The 20245-nt window shown below is 37.6% G+C and overlaps 2 protein-coding genes across 7 annotated transcripts in view; both read right to left on the bottom strand.

Moving 5' to 3' along the window:
• The window catches only part of LOC136808393 (large ribosomal subunit protein mL41A-like), a 175899-nt gene that overhangs the window by 84246 nt on the left and 71408 nt on the right, over positions 1 to 20245 (bottom strand). The gene's annotated exons all lie outside the window — the stretch shown is intronic.
• Positions 2588 to 20244, bottom strand: LOC136808383 (uncharacterized). Of its 5 annotated transcripts, XM_067064916.1 has the most exons (8): positions 20137 to 20244; positions 19758 to 19887; positions 12374 to 12523; positions 11868 to 12059; positions 11468 to 11632; positions 11015 to 11287; positions 10256 to 10392; positions 8233 to 9614 (listed from the first exon to the last, which is right to left on the bottom strand). In XM_067064916.1, the coding sequence occupies exons 1-8, from the start codon at positions 20145 to 20147 to the stop codon at positions 9395 to 9397; spliced, it is 1278 nt and encodes a 425-aa protein (XP_066921017.1). In that variant the 5' UTR covers positions 20148 to 20244; the 3' UTR covers positions 8233 to 9394. The 5 variants fall into 5 exon arrangements, with proteins under 5 accessions (XP_066921019.1, XP_066921021.1, XP_066921017.1 ...); XM_067064918.1 differs by lacking the exons at positions 8233 to 9614; positions 10256 to 10392; positions 20137 to 20244 and adding exons at positions 2588 to 2966; positions 10649 to 10776 and having other exon boundaries at positions 19758 to 19929; XM_067064917.1 differs by lacking the exon at positions 20137 to 20244 and having other exon boundaries at positions 10256 to 10389; positions 19758 to 19929.

Genomic DNA, 20245 nt, shown 5'->3' with positions numbered 1-20245 from the left:
TATTAAGTTCTGCCTAACTGTAAATTCAGAACAACTGTACGTTTTCAAATTTCTCAATTTAAGGGAGCAGAATTTTTCTATGCTGTACTGTTATGTAAAGATCAGTTTATGATTTGAATTCGTGATATGCGTAAGTCTTTTTTCTAGCGGAAACACCCGAAAAACTCCGGGATTTGACCCCTCTCTGTTACTAAAAATAGAAACACGAAGGTCAAAATCCGGTTTTTTCGAGTGCTTCTGTTAAAAAATATGACGTCATCTTGACTTACGCATATCAAGAATAGGATTACTTATGCGTAGATGTTTGTCTTTTTCTGCTCCGCTTTTCGACACTGGATGTCGATACTTTATACTTTATATCCGAAATGTGCCGTACATATTTTTCTGTGTATGATATAATGTTATTATTTTGTAAGGCAATACAATTTCTAATTCAGTTTTAGTAATGATACCAAAAATATTAAGAAATATTTGAAATTGATTGTTTAACCAACGGATTAGAATAGGTGGATTAACTTCTCTCGTTGCTCCCATGAGAGATCCATTGTCTTCTCATTGTTACAAGAAAAATCTGTAAATGACTCTGCGCACTCCTCGTTTAGTTTTTTCATTGTTTTTATAAGAACAATTTTCCAATTTATACAGTTTCGAAAACGAATTTGTCCTATGATTCGATCAATTTTGATGATTTTGCAAATATTTTAAATCCTGCACTTAAGTTTTAGCATCAACAAACGCTAGACCAGTTTTAATGTAAATTTTTAATCTTTTGTCAATGGCAATCTTCAGATAAGTGAAAATTAACGTATGGTCTATAACTAAGAAACTATCGATGGGTCACGAATGGGTTGCATACTGGTGAAAGAAGACTGTATTTAGAATTAGGAAAATAAATTTCAAATTATTTGGCTAATTTCTGCATTGGATAGAAAGGGCTAAAAAAGTGCATTTTCTTATTTAAAATGTACCACGTGATACGTAATGACCAATGAAAATGTTGAAAGTAATGATTTTTTACAACTTTTTTACAACTTATCAAGTTTTAATTGCTAGCAAACTCGTAAAAAAAGTTTGATAACCTAACGAGGAGTGTTTTCTATGAGTTCTTAATCCACCTATTCTAATCCGTTGGTTTAACTAACCGTTTTGTTCGCCATATGCTTTTTGTAAATTTTTCAAAGGCTTTTGCTTATTTAAGGATCTCTTTTAAAATTATATATTTTACTTTGTGAAAATTTGCACGATTTTAGGATCTTAAGCAAATAATGTCTCGCTTTTCGACTGGGAGTTTCTAAACGTCGATCAGAAATAGCTACTGCGACCAGATAAATTTGGATTATCGAGTTTATCTGCTCTCTCCAGCGTAGAGAATGGGCTTTTCTAGAAAAAAATCGTGCACCCCCTGTTGAGGAGGTCCATTTCCGTTCCAAGGGGGTAAGGTTTGAAATGCAGTGGAATTCCATAAGGGTAGACGAAAATCCGTCGAAAATAAGCGGAATTCCAAGGGGGTAATGATCGAAAATTTGTAAAAATTCGGAATTCCAGAGGGGTATGATCCCTAAAATTGCCTGGAATTTCAAGGGGGTAGGTCACAAAAGGTTGGACCTCCTCAACAGGGGGTGCACGGTTTTTTTCTGGAAAAGCCCAATGTCTAAATCAAGTCTTCAGAATACTAAAAAAGTGCTTTTCGACACTGGATGTCGATACTTCATACTGTATATTCTTTTTGAGTGGAAAATCCGAAATGTGACGTACATATTTTTCTGTGTATGATATAATGTTTATTTTGTAAGGCAATACAATTTCTAATTTAGATGTAGTAATGATACCGAAAATATTAAGAAATATTTGAAATTGATTGTTTAACCAACCGTTTTGTCCGCCATATACTTTTGTAAATTTTCCAGAGGCTTTTGCTTATTTAACCCTATTCTTACTCGTACTAGGGGGGGGGGGGGTTATGTTCGGCGGTGAAACTAATGTCAATAGCTATTGAAATAATAGAGCTTTTGCGATGAAATTTTCTGTAAATTCCTAACTTTTATTTAGCTTCAAAATGAAAAAAAATTTGATACCTGAAAATGTTCACACCTTGAGCATGAAGACATTTCTGACAGTAAGGTGTCACAAAAATTGACACATTTCCAATACAAATTCATTCTTTTGTCAAATATATCGTTTAAGCCGTAATTTATTGAATCTTTAGGATAAAATAAGCATTTTAGACTCAGTGAACATTTTTCTAAAGTCTTTGTTAGAGTACAATAGCTATTTTTAAGAACAAAGGAAATTTTCGGCTTTTACTCACTTTGGGCATGATGAGTGACGTCAGCAAGAATATTTTTTGTCAAAAGTTATCGTATATGACAAGGATTTTATGTGCCAAATTTCATCCAAAAAGACCCACTAAATCAAAAGTTAAGCGCTGGTACAAGAACAGCCCCCTAGTTTTGAACCATCCCTAAAATCCTATAGAATGAATAGGGTTAAGGCTCTCTTAATAATGTCTCAACTTAGCTTTTCGACTCCATTCTGTAAAAAAGACATATTACCAGTTTCCAGTACAAAAACTTTTATTTTTGCCTTCAAAAATATTTACACTTCTTAAAACCTAAATAATACCTAAATATAAAACAAAAGAAACGTTGCATAAAAATACCTAGTTGGGTCTTTGCTTGGTCATTGAAGAACTTTCGTAAAAACCTTTTTTCATCTCGATAGAAATCTTTCATGAGCCGATACGTCATCACGATGCTTTTTTGACGCCACTCATAGCCAGTTTGACCAAGCTTTCTAGCTCTGCACCCGAACTATTTCCGTGTGACTTCATGTGTCGTTGAAGATAATCTTGTCTAATGAAACCGTTCTGACATATCGGACAGACGAAGGATTTTTCACCAGTGTGCACCTTGAAATGTCGACTGCAACTTGATTTGTTAGTGATCATGACCGAACAGATTTTACACCTGAAGAAAAATGAAAATATCATTTGAAATGATTGGTTATAATCCTCTTGACTTGAGAATGAGTAATGTAGCATCTTTAATGGTAAATTTTATTGGTTTGTCGTTAATACCTACTTCCCTTAGTGCGTTTTAGACATTAATGATATGCCCTTGATAATACACTTGCATTATAAAATCATTGTGCAGGAAAGATTAGCAATAAGAAATTTAAACAAGCACAAAATGGCTGGGCTGAAAGAACTCAAAAATTAACAAAGTGCCTCGAAATGCCTTCACAATATTTCAGTGAAATCTTTTAGAAATCAATGAAATAGTACATCAAGATAATTCTGTGAAAATTTCAACCCAGCACCTTCAAAATTTATCATTCAAACTGACAGGAAAGTTGTCATCTTGAATATAGTTCTTATAATTTCAATTTTGGCAAAAAACTATCGTTTCCACAAAATACCACTAAAATATGTCCAAAGTTAGTTCAAGTGTTCTATTGGGTACAGATTCAAAGATATCTAGCAATAAAAAAAACTTGTGAAGGAAAATAAGAGAAAAATTTTAAAAACTATCTACCAATAATAAACTGAGCATCTTGATGTTCTTATAAAGCTCGGAGACAGAGATGGAACAGCAATTAACTGAAAAGACAATACAGTACTACATATTCCAGCCGCGGCTTTCTTATACTATGGTTTCACTAAATTTGCAATGTTTATCAAAGTTTCTTTCTGTGTCATATTAATTGTCATGAGACATCTTTTATGAATAACTTTTATGAAAAACAATTCCCAATAACTTTAACGTCATGAAAATTTTAAAGAAAGTTAATTCACACGTAACAACCTTCTACTCAGAACGACTCAGAATCATGTTCGAACTCGATACTTTTTTTCCGGACACCCTGTAGTCCGTATCAATTGTAAAGCCCTGGTCTGGAAGCTCATTGGTTAAACTTCTTGTTAGATTTTTCCTTTTTTAATATCAAAAGATAACAAGCAACATGCTGAATGGACCTACCTGATGATGAAAGTTAGTTAGCATTGATAGCAATGCAAAAAGAAAAATGAAAAAAACCAGTCAGAAAATATAGCATTTAGCGAAAATACACAACACAATAAATTCATCATTGATTGTTGATGGGGGGAGAGAGAAGGGTTGTAGGGAAAAAATAAATAGGAAGTTCTGGTCGCAAAATCAGTTTTATTGACAATTGACCATGCTTGATGGTGAGCATTGTTATCAATAATGTTTTGTGTGAAAAACATAGAAATACAAGGAAAATCCAATGAAAATCTGCAAAAACGGCGATTTCCGGCAACCGCGAAAAATTTGTTTCAAAAATCAAACCGGCCATTTTTTGACATTGCGAATACGCATCTTTCTGCAAAAAATCCGAGAAACTAAAAATGAAAGTTCGAGAAAAAGTCAAAAACCGGTTTTTCCGCATATTTCCGGCATTTTTCGGCCGGAAAAAGATGTTTCGAAAATCGGGCTCCGTCACAATTTAGGTATTGACATTTTGCATATTGTAAAAATTTCATGAAAGAATATAAGTACAGCTCAAGAATTCAAGAATACCGTTTTTCCGGCGAAAATCGGTTTGTCCGGCGATTTTTAGAAAGTTCCGGCTTCAAAAATCTATTATTGAAAATTTAAACTGCTTGATGGTGGGCATTGCTATTACTAATTTTTGCAAAAAAAAACCCAATTTATATGGAAAAAAGTCCAATGAAAATCCAGAAAACGGCGATTCCGGCATATTTCCGGCAACTCCGGCCGACCGAAAAAATTTTTTCTCAAAAATCGGACTCGGCCAAGTTTGGGCATTGCTAATACGCATCTTTGTGCAAAAAATCAGAAAAAACTAATGATGAAATCTTGAGAAAATGCCAAAAAACCGGTTTTTCCGGCATATTTCCGGCATTTTCGGCCGGAAATGATTTTTTTTCGAAAATCGGGCTCCGTCACATTTTGGCCATTGCCATTTTGCATCTTTGTGCAAAAAATCAGAAAAAACTAATGAGCCAATCTCAAGAAAAGCTGGTAACAGACGAACGAACGAACGAACGAACGAACGAACGAACAGACAGAGGTTAATTCATAGGACCTCCACCGGGGCACCCGGAGGTAGGTCCAAAAATCGATTTGCTCAGTTTTTGATCACGTTACCAAGCACTCCTCTTGGGATTGCTTTAAGATTCAATCACATTATCAAATTGATGAAAACAAACTAATTTCTTAGATCAATTAAAAAAAACAATGAAAAGAAACAAAAGACTTGCAGACCGAGATTTTTATACGAACGACTTTCACCATTAGAATAAGGTCGTTACTATAAAAAATGATGGGGTTAAAAATTTTCACAAAAGTCTTTAGACCCTTTTCAAACTTTGTCAATTAGTAGACCCCCTTAAATTGTCCGAAGTGGCGCAAAATCCGATTGGCTTTCGATGGCTAGATCACGATCTATCAGAGTTTCAAGTTTCGCGGACTCAGCTAAAATATCGTGAATTTTGCTTTAGTCCTTCGAGCATCTGCTTCTTTTTCAATTAATAAGGGAAGCATCTTGCCTCGAGCTCGTACTTGGGCAAAGTGGATGTCGGGTATGTGCGAGCCATTAGGGTTCCAAAATGGGGTACAAAAAACAATAAATTAGACATTGAATCACTGAAAGGATCCAAAAATTCCGAAATATCAAAAAACGACTCCCTCAAAGGGTCATGAATTCTAGTAACTTTGAGCTAAAAGTTTGAAAAAAAGTCTCTCAAAGGGTCGATTTCCGAACTTTAGCTCGGACCTATCCATCCCTTTGCAAACCTAGTACCCCGGGCCTCGAGTCCCCCCGTAAAACATTTAAATTACCAACTGACTATGACTTTGAAATTTTGATCAAGGGTTATATATATCGTTTGGGATGATTTGCCAGCCACCTGTTTGGTTTACAGATCAGAATGAAAAATTAGCTGATTGAAATCGCGATTGAAATCGTCAATTTGGTTGATATTAATTGTTCCTGAAGGCTGGTTTCATAAATAAAAGAGATTAGAATCTTTGAAGGAACCAAAAAACTTGTTCGAGTAAAGTTCATTCGAGATGAAGACACTTGACTGTATTAAGAATTGTAACGTTCCACTGACTATCGCTTTGAAATAGCATAATCTCATTTTTTCACTGTTTTTACTAATAATTTCGTTGTGCGATTGGAGCAAGGCTTTAAGTTTCCTGTGGAAGATACATTGTAAGGAATTCCCCTCCAGACTATATAACTTGAACGCCAGGGGAAAACGTCAATCAGTTGAATTAAGGAGAATTAGAGTTATAAAGGTAAAAATTTATCTCAAATCAAACTTCGCTTGCTGACATTGAATTTGACAATTCGAGCATCTTCCTATTTGTTACTAGGGAAAGCATCTTGAGGGGGGAGGGCTCGAGGCCTCCTTTAAAATCCCAAGAATGACAAATGCTATAAACTTGAAATTTTGACTAGTGGTGGATATGGATAATTGGATGATTTTAGCTCGGCCACCTGTCTGCTTGGTATTTTACAGACAAGAATGTAAACTTGGCCAAAATTATATATGGACCGATTTGCTCGTTCGACTGGATTGAAATTTGTTTCTTGAACGCTGTTTTGTGAAAAGACTAGTAATGTAAAACATTTGGTCTGATAAGCATCTGGTACTTTACAGACCGGTCTGTAAAATACACGTCGACCCCTACCAGAACTATTGGAGCTTTTGACTTTGAAATTTTCTCTAGTGGTAGGTATTATGCGTGGTCCGTTTTTAACCTGAAATGCTCACTTTCTGCATAACCACTCGTCTGATGTTGCTGAAATTTTGTCTGCAAGCTTGTATTATCAATACCTAACACGTCAAAAGTCAATACAGTATGTGGCCCCCAAAACGTCTATCAAATTTCAAATTTCTCTCAAATCTAGAGGAAAATAGTTTAATTTTTTTGTCTCAGATACAGGTTACTGTTTGATACAGGTCTGTCAAACAGGACAATTTAGGGGTCAGTCTGTAAAATACACAATACAAGCAGGTGGCAAAAAGACAATTTAGGGGTCAGTCTGTAAAATACACAATACAAGCAGGTGGCAAAAAGGACAATTTAGGGTCGTCTGTAAAATACACAAATACAAAGCAGGTGGCAAAAAGGACAATTTAGGGGTCAGTCTGTAAAATACACAATACAAGCAGGTGGCAAAAAGGACAATTTAGGGGTCAGTCTGTAAAATACACAATACAAGCAGGTGGCAAAAAAGACAATTTAGGGGTCAGTCTGTAAAATACACAATACAAGCAGGTGGCAAAAAAGACAATTTAGGGGTCAGTCTGTAAAATACACAATACAAGCAGGTGGCAAAAAAGACAATTTAGGGGTCAGTCTGTAAAATACACAATACAAGCAGGTGGCAAAAAGGACAATTTAGGGGTCAATCTGTAAAATACACAATACAAGCAGGTGGCAAAAAAGACAATTTAGGGGTCAGTCTGTAGAATACACAATACAAGCAAGGTGGCAAAAAGACAATTTAGGGGTCAGTCTGTAAAATACACAATACAAGCAGGTGGCAAAAAAGACAATTTAGGGGTCAGTTTGTAAAATACACAATACAAGCAGGTGGCAAAAAGGACAATTTAGGGGTCAGTCTGTAAAATACACAATACAAGCAGGTGGCAAAAAAGACAATTTAGGGGTCAGTCTGTAAAATACACAATACAAGCAGGTGGCAAAAAATTGATCCAAAAAATACATGTCACGTGGAGTTGCCTCACAAAGTTCGAGCATAAAAAAAAATAAAGTGGAAAAAAGTTAGAGGGGATCGATGGCCTATGACGTCATCAATGATGCAAAACTTTTCACCAAAGATGCCAAATCATATTTGGTGCACTTGCAAAATTTCAAGACAATAGACCTTTTCATAAATTACGTCACGAACATCACTTGCCTCGTATTCAAACAATTACCATGGTGATTATGTCTCTTGAGACATTAAACGATTTTTTTAATATAGAAAGTAGTTTTAATAAAATCCGCTGTGAGTTAATCACCATGGCGACAATTTCAAAACAAGGCAAGTGATGTTCGTGACGTAATTTATGAAAAGGTCTATCTCTCAGAGGGGAGCTCGCACCAGTCAACAGATGAGGGCATTCTCTGACGTCCATCAGTAATATGGTAGCATAGATAAAGCCTGGGATACACGGGGATGACGTTACCAGAAACTCTGCCAAAAAATTCAGGGAAAAATGCTTTTGAAGTATTCATTAATCCCTACGGTATATTTCAACATTATATAAACTAGCATTAAAAACATCCTAGAGTAGCCCTCTTCATATTTACAAATAACAAAAAATAATTATGAAATGATAACCGTTATCGGGATACGGTTTGTTCGGAAAAGAGCATGAATCTCTGTTGAAAAGACCGGTAAAATATGGTTTCTCTTTCCAGAATTTTTCCTAATGGAAATAGGGCCGAAGATTCATCGAACAAAAACTTCTGCTTTTTTCCGAATTCCGTTCTTTATTGATTTGAAAAAAATAATACAACTTTAAGAATAAACTTTTAAGAAGAAGTCAACAACAAAAAAATTAAATCTAGTAAAATTTATTGTCCTACTTAAATCCAAAGCTCGCCCTCCTCCTCTACTCATCATACGAAAAGATCAAATCCAAATTACAATCTACTGTAGCCCATGTATGGTAATCGAAAACAAATCTTGGGAATTTAGATCGTCGATCGAAAGATTAAAAGCTTCTTCAATGACATAAAAGGAATGACTTTATTTCTTCTTAAAGAATTGTGTGAAAAAAAACTTATTACGTACAAATTCAACACAAAATTTCAACCATCTCTTACTCTAATAACCGTACTGATCCAAAGAAAAGATTTAGTCAAATTAAGTCGAGAATATAATCCACTGTTTTATTTTGAGCTAATTCCTGTGAAGCTGTGAAGTTCTAATAAGACCATGCTAGAACTAGCTATAAATTGAACTTGATGAATATAGGGAAGAACTGGCAATCAAAAAATCTACAATCATCGTCGAAATATATTGAGATTTTAGTGAATTTTCACGTTTTTCAGAATTTAAAGTTTGGGCGAGAATTGCTATTTTAGCACTTCAACTTTCTTTCATTGAATATTTCGATTTTTGAGGGGTTCGGTGGCTTCTAGGCTATATTCCAAGCCTTTTTGGAGCAAATTTGAACTTTTAAATCCTGAGATCCTGAGGTCCTCCTTAGTCTTAAGTCTCGTGTTAAAACTCTGCTTTCCAACTGTAGTTTACCAAAAAAATCATTTGTGGTGTTTAAAATTTCGCAGGGAAATCCCCTTTGTCTCAAATATTTTGTCCATGATTGTAGGGTTTCAGAATTAATTGGTGTATGAAAAAATTAAGCAAGTTTGGTAGTTGTTACATGTTATTTCTTCATACTGGCGGCGACGAGTTTGATCATTTTCTTGACCTCCTCCGTTGATCCTTTACCGTGCTGTTTCAAATGACGTTCGATATAATCCAACCGCGCGAACTTCTTCTGACAAATCGGACACTCGTGCTCTGCTTCCTCTGACGTCAAATGTGTTTTCAAGTGGCGGGAACAGTTCGATGATTGCGCGATTTTGGCGTTACAGTGTAAACATCTTAACGGAAAGAGAGGGAGATGGGCGTGAATGGGTGCCTTTTTGAAGGGCGGGAGGGCGGTTGAATATGCGTGCTTGTGGGGTACGGGGAGGGTGGAAGAACTTTTCTTTGGTAAAACCTTTCGATCAGATTTTTTCACAGTATAATTAAAAGATTTAAAAAGCTTGATTTTATTAAGGGCAGGAGAAAGCTTGTTTAATCGGAGAGTCCGTCTTTTTCGAATGGTCTGTCGAAAAGAAAAGTTCTTAGAGAGATTGAGAGTTTAAGAGAAGGGTAAGGCTGTTTGTGGGGTCATTCTTGCTTAGAGACCACCAACGCCGCCACCACCGACGCCGTGTTTCAGTTTGAGATGTCGGCCACAGTTGGATTGCTGGGCGATGGATGTTCCGCACAGTCGGCATCTTCACAAACGAGAAAGAAACAAAAAGGAAAACACAAATAATAACATAAAATAATAACTTTCTTCGTCACTAGCCTGCACTCAAAAGGGAGCGGCTAAACTGGACTAGCCAATTGCCTCTGTAATTGAATAACTTAAATGAATAACTAACTCAAAAAAATAACAATGCCTAGCTCCTATGCTAAGAACTTCGAAAAGTAAAACGTAAAGAAGAAGAAGAAGAAGAAGAAATCCACTCACTTGTACGAAGAGTGAACTTTTTGACCATCCACATAATTTTCCAATACTTCAAAATGATCTTTCCAACTCGATTGTGCTGTAACGGGCGCCAATCCACCATTTTCATTTTTCACGCCACCAAAGCCGCCCATTTGCTGCTAAAGCCGCCACGCGAAGGAAAGAAGGAATGTAATATCAAAACAATTGTAATCAAAATAAACAGCGGTTGAATGAAGGTGTAAAGGTAGAAGATATCTAAACACAAAGACTGGATTTCCTCCAGGAATTCTTTTAAAACAGTTAACCAACCAGCTCTTTTCGATTAAAAAAAAATCCAAAATTTTTTTTCATCCTCTAACATCACTCTTCATCACCTTCATCCAATCACTGTTTCGTAAAAACACACAACCTCACCGATAGTTTGTTTCACTAACGGACCCGTCAAAATTTCGTTTCTCGATAATTTCAAAGTTCGATTCCCACGAGCCGGAAACTGAAGACGATGACGCACTTGAACTTTCGTGTTTGATGGGAGACGCACCCTACAACGAAACAGAGAGAAGAAGATAATCGGTTTTGTTGCTTGTGACGGGTGGTGCTTTTTGTAATGAAAGTCCAAGTGCGCCATAAAGGGACTAAAATTTCAAATGCTAATCGATTTTGCCTCGAAAACATAAACAAAACTTCTTTCGAAAACAAAGAAACATCAAGCTTATATTTAGTTTATTAACTATAAAAGGGAACTTAAAATGATGAAAGAAGAAAAGAGGCTTTACTCACCGGTTCCATCTTCATAGGAGGAGTAGCACTTCCAGCAGGTGGCATACCCAACTTCCGCTTGGCAGGAGAGGGACCGGAACCTCTACCACGACCTCTTCCTCTTCCACCTGTACCACCACTACCACGTCCTCTATTGCCACCGCCACCTCCTCGACCGTTGGTGGGGTTCATGAAAGATTGCTGTTGTGGAGGGAGGCCTCCTGCGAAAGGTTGAGGTGGAAAACCCAGTTGTGGTTTCTGGTCGAAGTCTTCTAACTTGATATTGTTTAGATTCTGAAAGAAAGAAAAAGGGTAAAAGTGTCTAAAATGTGGACGCAATAAGTTTAACTAAAACACTGATTACCTTCTTCTCAACAAAGTTTGCGGTGTATTCAGGTGTATTTATAAATTGAAGTGCGATCATCAGCAGACGTTTTTCAAGCTTGAGTACAACGAATGAAAGATATTTCTTACCATGGAGTTGAAAGACATGTTATTGGCGCCCGATGGAGGAGGGTTGATTGCGATGACGTCATCATCGTCGTCATCACTGTCGATGAGGGTGACAGAAGACGGTTGACCCATACTTTGTGTGGCGGGTGGTGGTTGTTGTGGCGGTGGTTGGAAGGATTGCATTTGCTGGTGTGTGGAAAAAAAGAGGAAAATATCTTATGAGTCATAGCATTATTAAATATGAGATAGCTATCTACCAGAAGGAAGTCTTGCTACTTATTACAGAGCACCGAGTATTTTAATAAAAACGGGTTCACAAAATAATTTATGGATAGGCGGAAAGTTTAAAGCTCTCATTTGATCTGTTTGTTGATTGAAGCCCTGTGCGTATCGTAGCATGATCTACATAATACTACCGTACCTGAATCTGTTGGGACTGCTGGAAGAATTGTTGTTGTTGTTGTTGTTGTTGTTGTTGTTGAGGTGTGCGTGGCGTGTGAGATGTTGAAGGTGTCCTCTTCTTTTGTGTTGGCGTTCGTGGGGCGTTCTTTTGTTGTGTATTATTTGATTGTTGAGTTGTGGGTTTGGGCCTGGGTACGATCGCTGGCTCTTTCTAAAGAAAGCAAACAAGAAAGTTGGTTAGAAAAAAAATGCTACTTGGCTTTTTTTTTAAGATCATTCACTTTACATGAAAGTTGGTTAGAAAAGAAATTCTGTATCACTTGGCGTTTTTAAGATTTTTCACTTTTCATGAAACTATTTCGAATGAGCATTTCATGAAAACAAAATATTGTTATAATTCAGTATAATTGGTTTATTTTACCTTTGTTATACAGGCATGCCAGCAATAAACGTCAAACTATAATCAAACTTGTGGACTAAATCAAATATATCAAATGTTTCGAATTCAAACATAAAACAACTTACCCTGTTGACGGATGTGTTATTGAACATATTAGCAGTACTGGCTTTCTTGACTTTGGCCCAAAACTCGTCCAGCAGTTCACCAAATTGTGATAATGAATCAGCTCTTTCCCAAGATGTTTTCCATTTGATTTGATAATAAGCTGTCCCATCCTGCAAATGAGAAAAAGTAAAAATCATTCAAGTCAGAACTAACCTTATTACAGTAACTGTAACTTACTTGATCGAGAATTCTTTTCTGTTTCTATTTGGTTGAGTTGCAGGAGGCATTAGTAAGTGCACAGACCCAATATTTACGGCTAATTTCAAAATTCATTGTCGTAGAGGGTGTGTTGTCATTGTCTTTTCTGATTTGAGATTATTCAGACCGATCACTGCGATGGAGTGCGGGTTAGAGAGGAGAGACGACGAGAAAAGTGTTGCTATTTATAAATCATACTTTTCATCTATGTTTTCTATTTGGTTGATAGAGGAGGCATGGGTTGACCTGGGAGAAGAATCGCTCATTGAGATTGGTCACTATACCACAGCCATTATATAACTTTTTGAAAGTAGTAGGGGGAAATTTGTTCGTTTTTTCGACATTTAAATCCTTAAAAACAGTGTTTTTCAGTGTTTTTCAGCCAGAAACAGCTGTTTTGTCCAGTTTTAGCGCTTTTGGAAGTTCAATATCTCGAGTTAGGTACTGAAATCACCTATACTCGCAATATATCACTAATCTTAATTTTTTGAGAGCTTTTCAAAAATATACAACAGGTCTCCGTTTTCTCAAGTTAAAATTTTCACTAATTTTTCACCCTATGATTTTTGCCCGAGACTGTCGTATTTGTCCGAAAATCACACCAAAGTGTCCGAAACAAAATTGGCACCTAAGTTATTTTGATTCCCCTACCCCTTAGCTTTCCAAAAATGTATAACAAGTGCTTTGACTAAAAAAATCGAGCGATTTTACAAATTTCCCCCTACTAAAGGGGCAATTGAGAAAAAATAGAATCTTCTCTCAAAACCTTTTTTGAAAAAAATTCAGACAAAATTAAAAAAGTTGGGGAAGCCATATCGCCAGACTATGCTTATTTTAAGAGTGTAGTTGCATTTGATGTGCCGAAATTATTAAACTGATTCATTGAATTTCAATGAAAATTTAAACAGTAATAAATTGCCAAAAAACTTAAATTAAATACACGCGAAAATTTAGTACCCGAAAAATATATCCTCTCATCTCTTAGAACCAGCCCTTCAAAAAACCACAACATTAGACAAATCAGTAACAAAATGCAAGATAATCCATATACATGTCGGGAAAAATAAAAAATCTCTCACTCAGGGATTACTTGTCAGTGTGTTGTGTCAACTTGTCAGCATTGTATTGTTGTAAAGGAAAAGATAAAAGAGGTAAGACTAGACTAGTTTCTAATCCTGATATAGGAGTTTAAGCTTAGACTGCCAGACATTTGGTGGAGCTAACAATCTCAACACTTGCTCCACATAGTGTAATGTAATGTTTTTGTATGGACCGATGAAACGATTTCTTGACATGACCAAGATTTTGCAATTGGGACCATTCAAAAAGTATGTACGTTCGAGAGGGTGGAGGGGGGTATTCCCAAAACGTACGAAAGCGTACGAGGGGGAGGGGGGTCCTTGAGGAGAAGTACGTACGCTCGTAATTTTTCCTAAACTGTCTTTTTTGAGAGAAAAACGCAATATTTTCACATCAAAAGACTTTGTTATAAATACGATTGGATACCTACATATTCTACTGTTACATGAGGAGTTTCAAGTTTCGACTTTGGTTAAGGGGGGGGGGGTGTACTAAAAAGCGTACGTACGCTGAAGGGGGGGGTACACATAAAGCGTACAAAAGCGTACAAGGGGGAGGGGGAGTCAAAAATTTGCCATTTTCGAGCGTACAGTTTTTAATGGTCGCTTTATCAGGGTGAATTGTTAAGGAGTTTCGTTTGGCATAACTCTCTTATTGACAAGCACTGTTTTGGAGGCTGTCAAGAACAGCATCAGCAGTTGGTCCAGTGGTATAGGTTGTTGAATCATCTGCAAGCTGGTCCAAATCACTTTCAATACAATCACTCATATCGTTTACGTTGATGGAAAAACTTGGTGGTCCAATTAGAGATCCTTGCGGGACACCATATTCGACTCTTTCAAGGTTGGACTCGCCTCCATTTAGTGATGCGAATTGCTTTCAGTTACTAAGGTAGCTCGTTAGGTATGAGAGAAAATCTCCAGATATTCCAGAAGCACGCATTTTCTTTAATAGGATCAGGTGTGACATGCGAAAGTCGATAAACAGAACTGCGACTACCTCATTTTTGTCGATAGATTTTCTCCACTTTCCCGTCATATATAAAGAAGTATACTTTAATTTTATGGGATAAACTTTCACGGGGATTAAATTTCGCGGATTTCGCGTCATCTGTGAAAATCCGCGAAATTAAGTCCATCAATAGAAATTAGGAAGGGCCTCATCCGCGAAATATTTCCAAACAAAACTCAAAATATGTCAAATAAATACTTTTTGAATGGTTACTTGCATCAAAGAGGCGCAAATAATGTGTATTTCAACAACCAACATGAATGATTTGACAGTGAAAGTCACAAAATCGTTAAAATATTGACACCCAATAGTGCTTCCAGCAAAATTAAGTTCTCGTGAAATTTTTGAATTTTGCGGATAGGCCCAACCGCGAAATTTAATCACCGCAAAAGTTTATCCCATTAAAGTATCTTCTGTGGAGCGTTGGGGGTGAAATCCCCATGGGGAATTTGATGCGAGAGTTAGATTATCAACAAAGTCAGTGTAGCTGGAACCTCGATATTCCAGGATTAGAAAAAGCTATACCTGTTATCTTTTTTCTTTAAAGAATCAACAAGCCATCAACATCGATAAATTACACACATTCCGTCAGAAAATTATCTGCCATTATGACTTTCTTGAAGCTGTTCCGAAATTAACCAATCGGGTTAGGTATCAGAATTCCAATGGGAGTTCTTTTCCGAGATTTGTAATCACCCCCTGTTTTGACCATTCTATCGTGGGCGCAAAATAGGGTGGAAACTAAGTAGCACCCTCAGTGCAAGATTGCCGCCTTATCTTTAATCGCCCGCACGAAAACGAGCGAGTCATTTTTTTCTCGCGCGCTCGATATTCTTTGAAGAAAAAACGTCAGAAACAAACCCAAAGACCAAAAGATGTATTTTGTTGTTGAGAATCGATCCTGTGAAGATGATAAAATTTCTGCTATGCGTTTTTTCGGAACGCTGAAAAACTCTAATTTCGATCTTCCTTAAGGTAAAGAGGTTGCGAGATTTGGGCTAGCGAGGCAAAAATCGCTAAAAAACTGGTAAAATCGTAATCCTCAAAAATTGAAGTTCCAGCCTCACTGAAAGTGCCATAAAAAATCATTGAATAAAAGAAGAACTTTAAATCTTAAATATTTTCATTTTGAAGAGTTGGTGCAAAAAAGTGAAACTTGGAAAAGTCTAGACGATCTCAATTGAACGGAATCGACAATCGAACCAGTCGAACCAAATCGAACGCAATCGACTGATTGAAATTCAATTGTCGAACGCAATCGAACATCAAAGTTCGATTGTCTTCCTTAAAATACAACGAACCATACAACCTGTGTTTTGGTTTTGAATAGGTTCACGAATCAGACTAGAGCTTTAAGGAGTACCGTGACATTGTGTAACTTGCATCAGTGGAGGCTAACATACATAGCCCTCAAATGAAAGACCTAGCTGGTCATTAAAATACAACTACGCAGCTCTGATCGCAGCTCTACTCTACCATTTTTGTTTTGATTTAATTTTGTATTTTACTTATTTTTTATTTCTTGATTATTTTTTATGTTTGGAAGAAAATTTTTACATCGGAAGGAAAAGTCCAATTAAAAATATATACAAACCCAATCGAACACATTCAAGCACAATTGAATGCAGTCGAATCCTAATCGAACCCAATTGAATATCAATCAAATCTGAAATTGCGGTAATATTCAATTGAGATTACTGACAGAAATGAACTACTTTATCTGAAAAATCAAAAAGCATGAAACCTTATTTGGAGCGCCTAGGCATCATTTACGGCTAGAGACGTGTTGTTGATTCATCAAAACTGTCAAAACTCAGAAACTGTGAGCCTTTGGGCTAAAAATTCAAGCTTTGAATTGAAGGTCTACCCATCATATACCACTTATCGTATTCTGGCTGTGTAATTTGTTAATTGCACTATTTAGATTGTACCCCAAACATTCAAAACAAAGGTCTTGGACGCCAGACATTTTACTACCGTTCTTCTAGCTAGCTAGCTACAACATACCCGGGGGGGGGGGTACTAGGGCAAGATGGGTTACGGGGATGCTCCGCTGGTCAGGGTACTTTTTTTAACCTCCACGAGTCCCAGGTAGGGTCGCAAAAACACCAAAATAGAAAAATCAGTCCCTTTGGGGAAAAAGTAGTTTGAGAAAATTTTGGAATTTCAGTCCCATTCAGGGTCACTTTTTTCACAAATTTCGAGTCCCACGTAGGGTCCATTTTTCGAACCTCAGCGGAAGCACCCCCGTCGGTCGACAAGGGTAGTACCCCCCCCCCGAGACAACATAGCAATTGCGTGCAACAAACATAAACAAATTTGTTGTGCAAGCAGGCAGGAGCAGCTTAATGATAAACAGTCAGGCACATCCTGACAAATGAACGGGGTATTTTTCACTTGCAACCATTGGCAAATGAATGGGGTTGAAAACGAAAGTGACGTAATAGCGCTGAATACCCAGTTTAATTGAACCGGGTTGGAAATATTTTGCTTCATTTCAAAGAACTGCATAGATGAAATTTTTTTTCCATGGGTCAATTTAATCTTCGAAGATTGAAACAGACCCGATCAGTCGAGCTAATCGAACCGATTTTTTAATCGAACTAATCGAACCCGATCGAACCTAATCGAACGATTAGAGTTCGATTAATCGAACTAATCGAACTTTCAGATTTTCCTTGAAATTGTGAGTGTTTGATTAAGTTCGATTAAGTTCGAGTTTGTTCGATTAGTTCGATCAAGATATAGTTCCATTAGTTCAATTAGATTTTAATGGTTCGATTAGTTTGATCAAGATATAGTTCGATTAGTTCGATTAGATTTAATGGTTCGATTAGTTCGACCAAGATATAGTTCGATTCATTCGATTTGATCAAATGGTTTCATGATTAGTTCGATCTAAGTTCGATCAAGACATTGTTTGATTAGTTCGCAGTAAAACCAATTTCTTGATTCCCTACATAGTAGTATACATCCGTCTGTATTTGAAAGCCTTAAAATGACGTCACAGCCAGTGAAAGTAGGGCGTTTAGCATAGAATTGGGAAGTAAGCCACAGTAGCCGGACGGTCTATCGACCCTAGTTCACTAACCACTAGACCGTTATGCTTCATATTTGGACCACACCTTCCTTGGGTGTGGCCCGACCCCATCCGGGTATTCCGGACTTTTCAGACCCCTCCGGAACTCCCGGCAAGCCTCCGGAAATCGCGACTTTCTGCAAGCTTTGGGGGCTCCTGCAAGGCTTCCAAGGCTTGTTATAATGAACTCGAAAAGTGGAAAAGATGTCCGGGCATAAAGACTGGCAATTTGGGTCGTTTGGGGGCATTATACCGGCTTTTCCCGACTCAGGAAAGTCCGGAAATGCCCTTTTTAAGAGTACCGTAACCATAGCTCTGTCTCGAGGCCCCCAAAAATCCTGTAAGCCTTCCTTAACGTTGAAAATGGTCTGAGAGCAAAGCAGAAGGGTGCCTTCGACCATTCCAGCCCGACTGGGCTTTCCGAAGGCCCGGCGAAAGTCTGGAACGAATCAGGAAAACTGTTAATGCCAATTTTCTAAATCTCCGGTTTTAAGGGCACGCCTGAAGCCGGACGGCCTTCCTTAATGTTCTGATGGGTTGGGATGGATGCAAGGCATCAGTCCCGACCCGTAAGACCCCCGGTGGCCCGGTCCTGACCCGGACAGGGCCGTCCAGCGGGTCAAAATGGCGATTTTTGGGCATGCGGAAATCCCTTTATAGCGAGACCCCCGGGACCTACCAGACATCCAAACCGGTCGATATGCAAAGCATGTGTGCCACCCTTTTCGGCCCAGGTCCGGGGGACCGTTTGGGGACCCCCGTTCGGTGTCCGGGAGGCCCGGAAATCGGTCCACGGAGCGAGCCAGAACGATTTTTGCCGGCTTTTGACGATACTTTGAGGAACTTTGAAGGACCCCCAATGGTGCAGGGGTCTACCCTCACATCCCCCTGACCGGCCGGGACCCCCAGGGGTCGTCAGATCACGGAAGTTAAGTTAAGCATCGTCGGGCCGGGATAATCACTTGTCAAGTTGTTGAACCAATCGAACTTAGTAGAACTAATCGAACTAATGAATACACCATTTAGGAGTGTCGACTGCGCACGCGTCAATCCAATTTTCCATTGTTTTGATTTTAGCGACCACGGAAAATTCACTCTCCTCCGTAAAAAAACGGTAGGTAAACATCTGGTTCTCATAAGGAAACATAGCCGAAAAACGGTAGGTAAAGAACTCCTTTTAATCATAACTTCTTTTCCTCTTGATGAATTTTTGTGAAATTTTCAGGAGAGACTTATAAAATTATCATTGATATCATGTTCAAATATCTAAATCATTCTCTTTAAAGGAGAGAGAAAAATTCACAATGTTTGCATTCCTCTAACCTTTCACAGTACTAAAGTGAGCATTTTTATCTACCATTTTTACCGGCCTCTGCAATCCAATGGAGTACCGTGAAGATAGCGAGACTCCTAAGCGGTGTATTGGCAAGTTGTCGAACTAATCGAACTAGTTGCTAGTTTAACTTATCACACTAATCGAACTAATCGAACCCAACACTGGTCAAGTTGCCGAACTAATCGAACTAATCCGTAGTAAACCAATCGAACTAATCGAAATTAGTAGAACTAATCGAACTAATCACCTGACGACTCATCGAACTAATCGAACTCGAGTTTTATCAAAAATTGTGAGTGTTCGATTAGGTTCGATTAAGTTCGATTAGGTTCGATCGGGTTCGATTAGTTCGATTAAAAAATCGGTTCGATTAGTTCGACTGATCGGGTCTGGATTGAAGAAACTTTTTACAGTAACGCAAAAATAAAGTTCCCAGTTTTCTTCCTTTTTTCCCTTTTTCAGTTTGAAGTTCATTTTTATTCATTTTCACACTTTTAGCCTGAGACGCCCTATCTCATTTACACTGGGTGACGAATACCCCCCATGCAAATGCTCACCCTGTTCATTTACATTTGCCAGGATGTGCCTGACTGATAAAATCCTCTTGTTTTTTGTAATTGAAAGTCAAATAAATACTCACAGGTGTTAAATGGAAGTCTAGAATTTTATCAATCATATTGTTTCGTTTTCTTGAACTCAATCTTTTCTTTTGTTCACTGTCGATGGAAACTTTTGCTTTTGATGAAGTCTGATGAAGTTCAAGTTGCTTGCTGAAAATCATGGAAATGCAAAATGGCGCTTGAATTTGAATCGGAAAGTTTTGCTCGATCGGAGAACAATCTTCCCTTATATTTACCTTAGTCAGCAAAAAACCGTTAAGTATTTTTCCCGATCGGGAAACACGTAATTCTAAAACAAAGCCGAATTGCTTCATTGGGGTTCAACTGTAGTTTATTTTACAATTTTGAGACTATAATAGATAATATGATAAGACTGCATAGTAGTAAAAGAGAGCTCACCCGTATAACATAATATATAATACCAAAGCAATATACCTTCAGAACCTTTTATAGTTCAACCCGACTGCAACAAGAGCACAAGCACAGGAAAAAGATCTATGCCTGCGCC

Source organism: Clytia hemisphaerica, unplaced genomic scaffold (assembly GCF_902728285.1).
Source record: "Clytia hemisphaerica strain Z4C2 unplaced genomic scaffold, Clytia hemisphaerica genome assembly, whole genome shotgun sequence".
Taxonomy (NCBI): domain Eukaryota; kingdom Metazoa; phylum Cnidaria; class Hydrozoa; order Leptothecata; family Clytiidae; genus Clytia; species Clytia hemisphaerica.
This window is presented reverse-complemented; position numbering and strand designations above follow the sequence as displayed.

Coding starts and splice junctions, on each gene's coding strand:
- LOC136808383 (XM_067064916.1), bottom strand. Junction 12,060..12,373: donor ATAACACATCCGTCAACAGG/GTAAGTTGTTTT, acceptor TGCTTTCTTTAG/AAAGAGCCAGCGATCGTACC. Junction 9,615..10,255: donor AAAGTTCACTCTTCGTACAA/GTGAGTGGATTT, acceptor CTTTCCGTTAAG/ATGTTTACACTGTAACGCCA.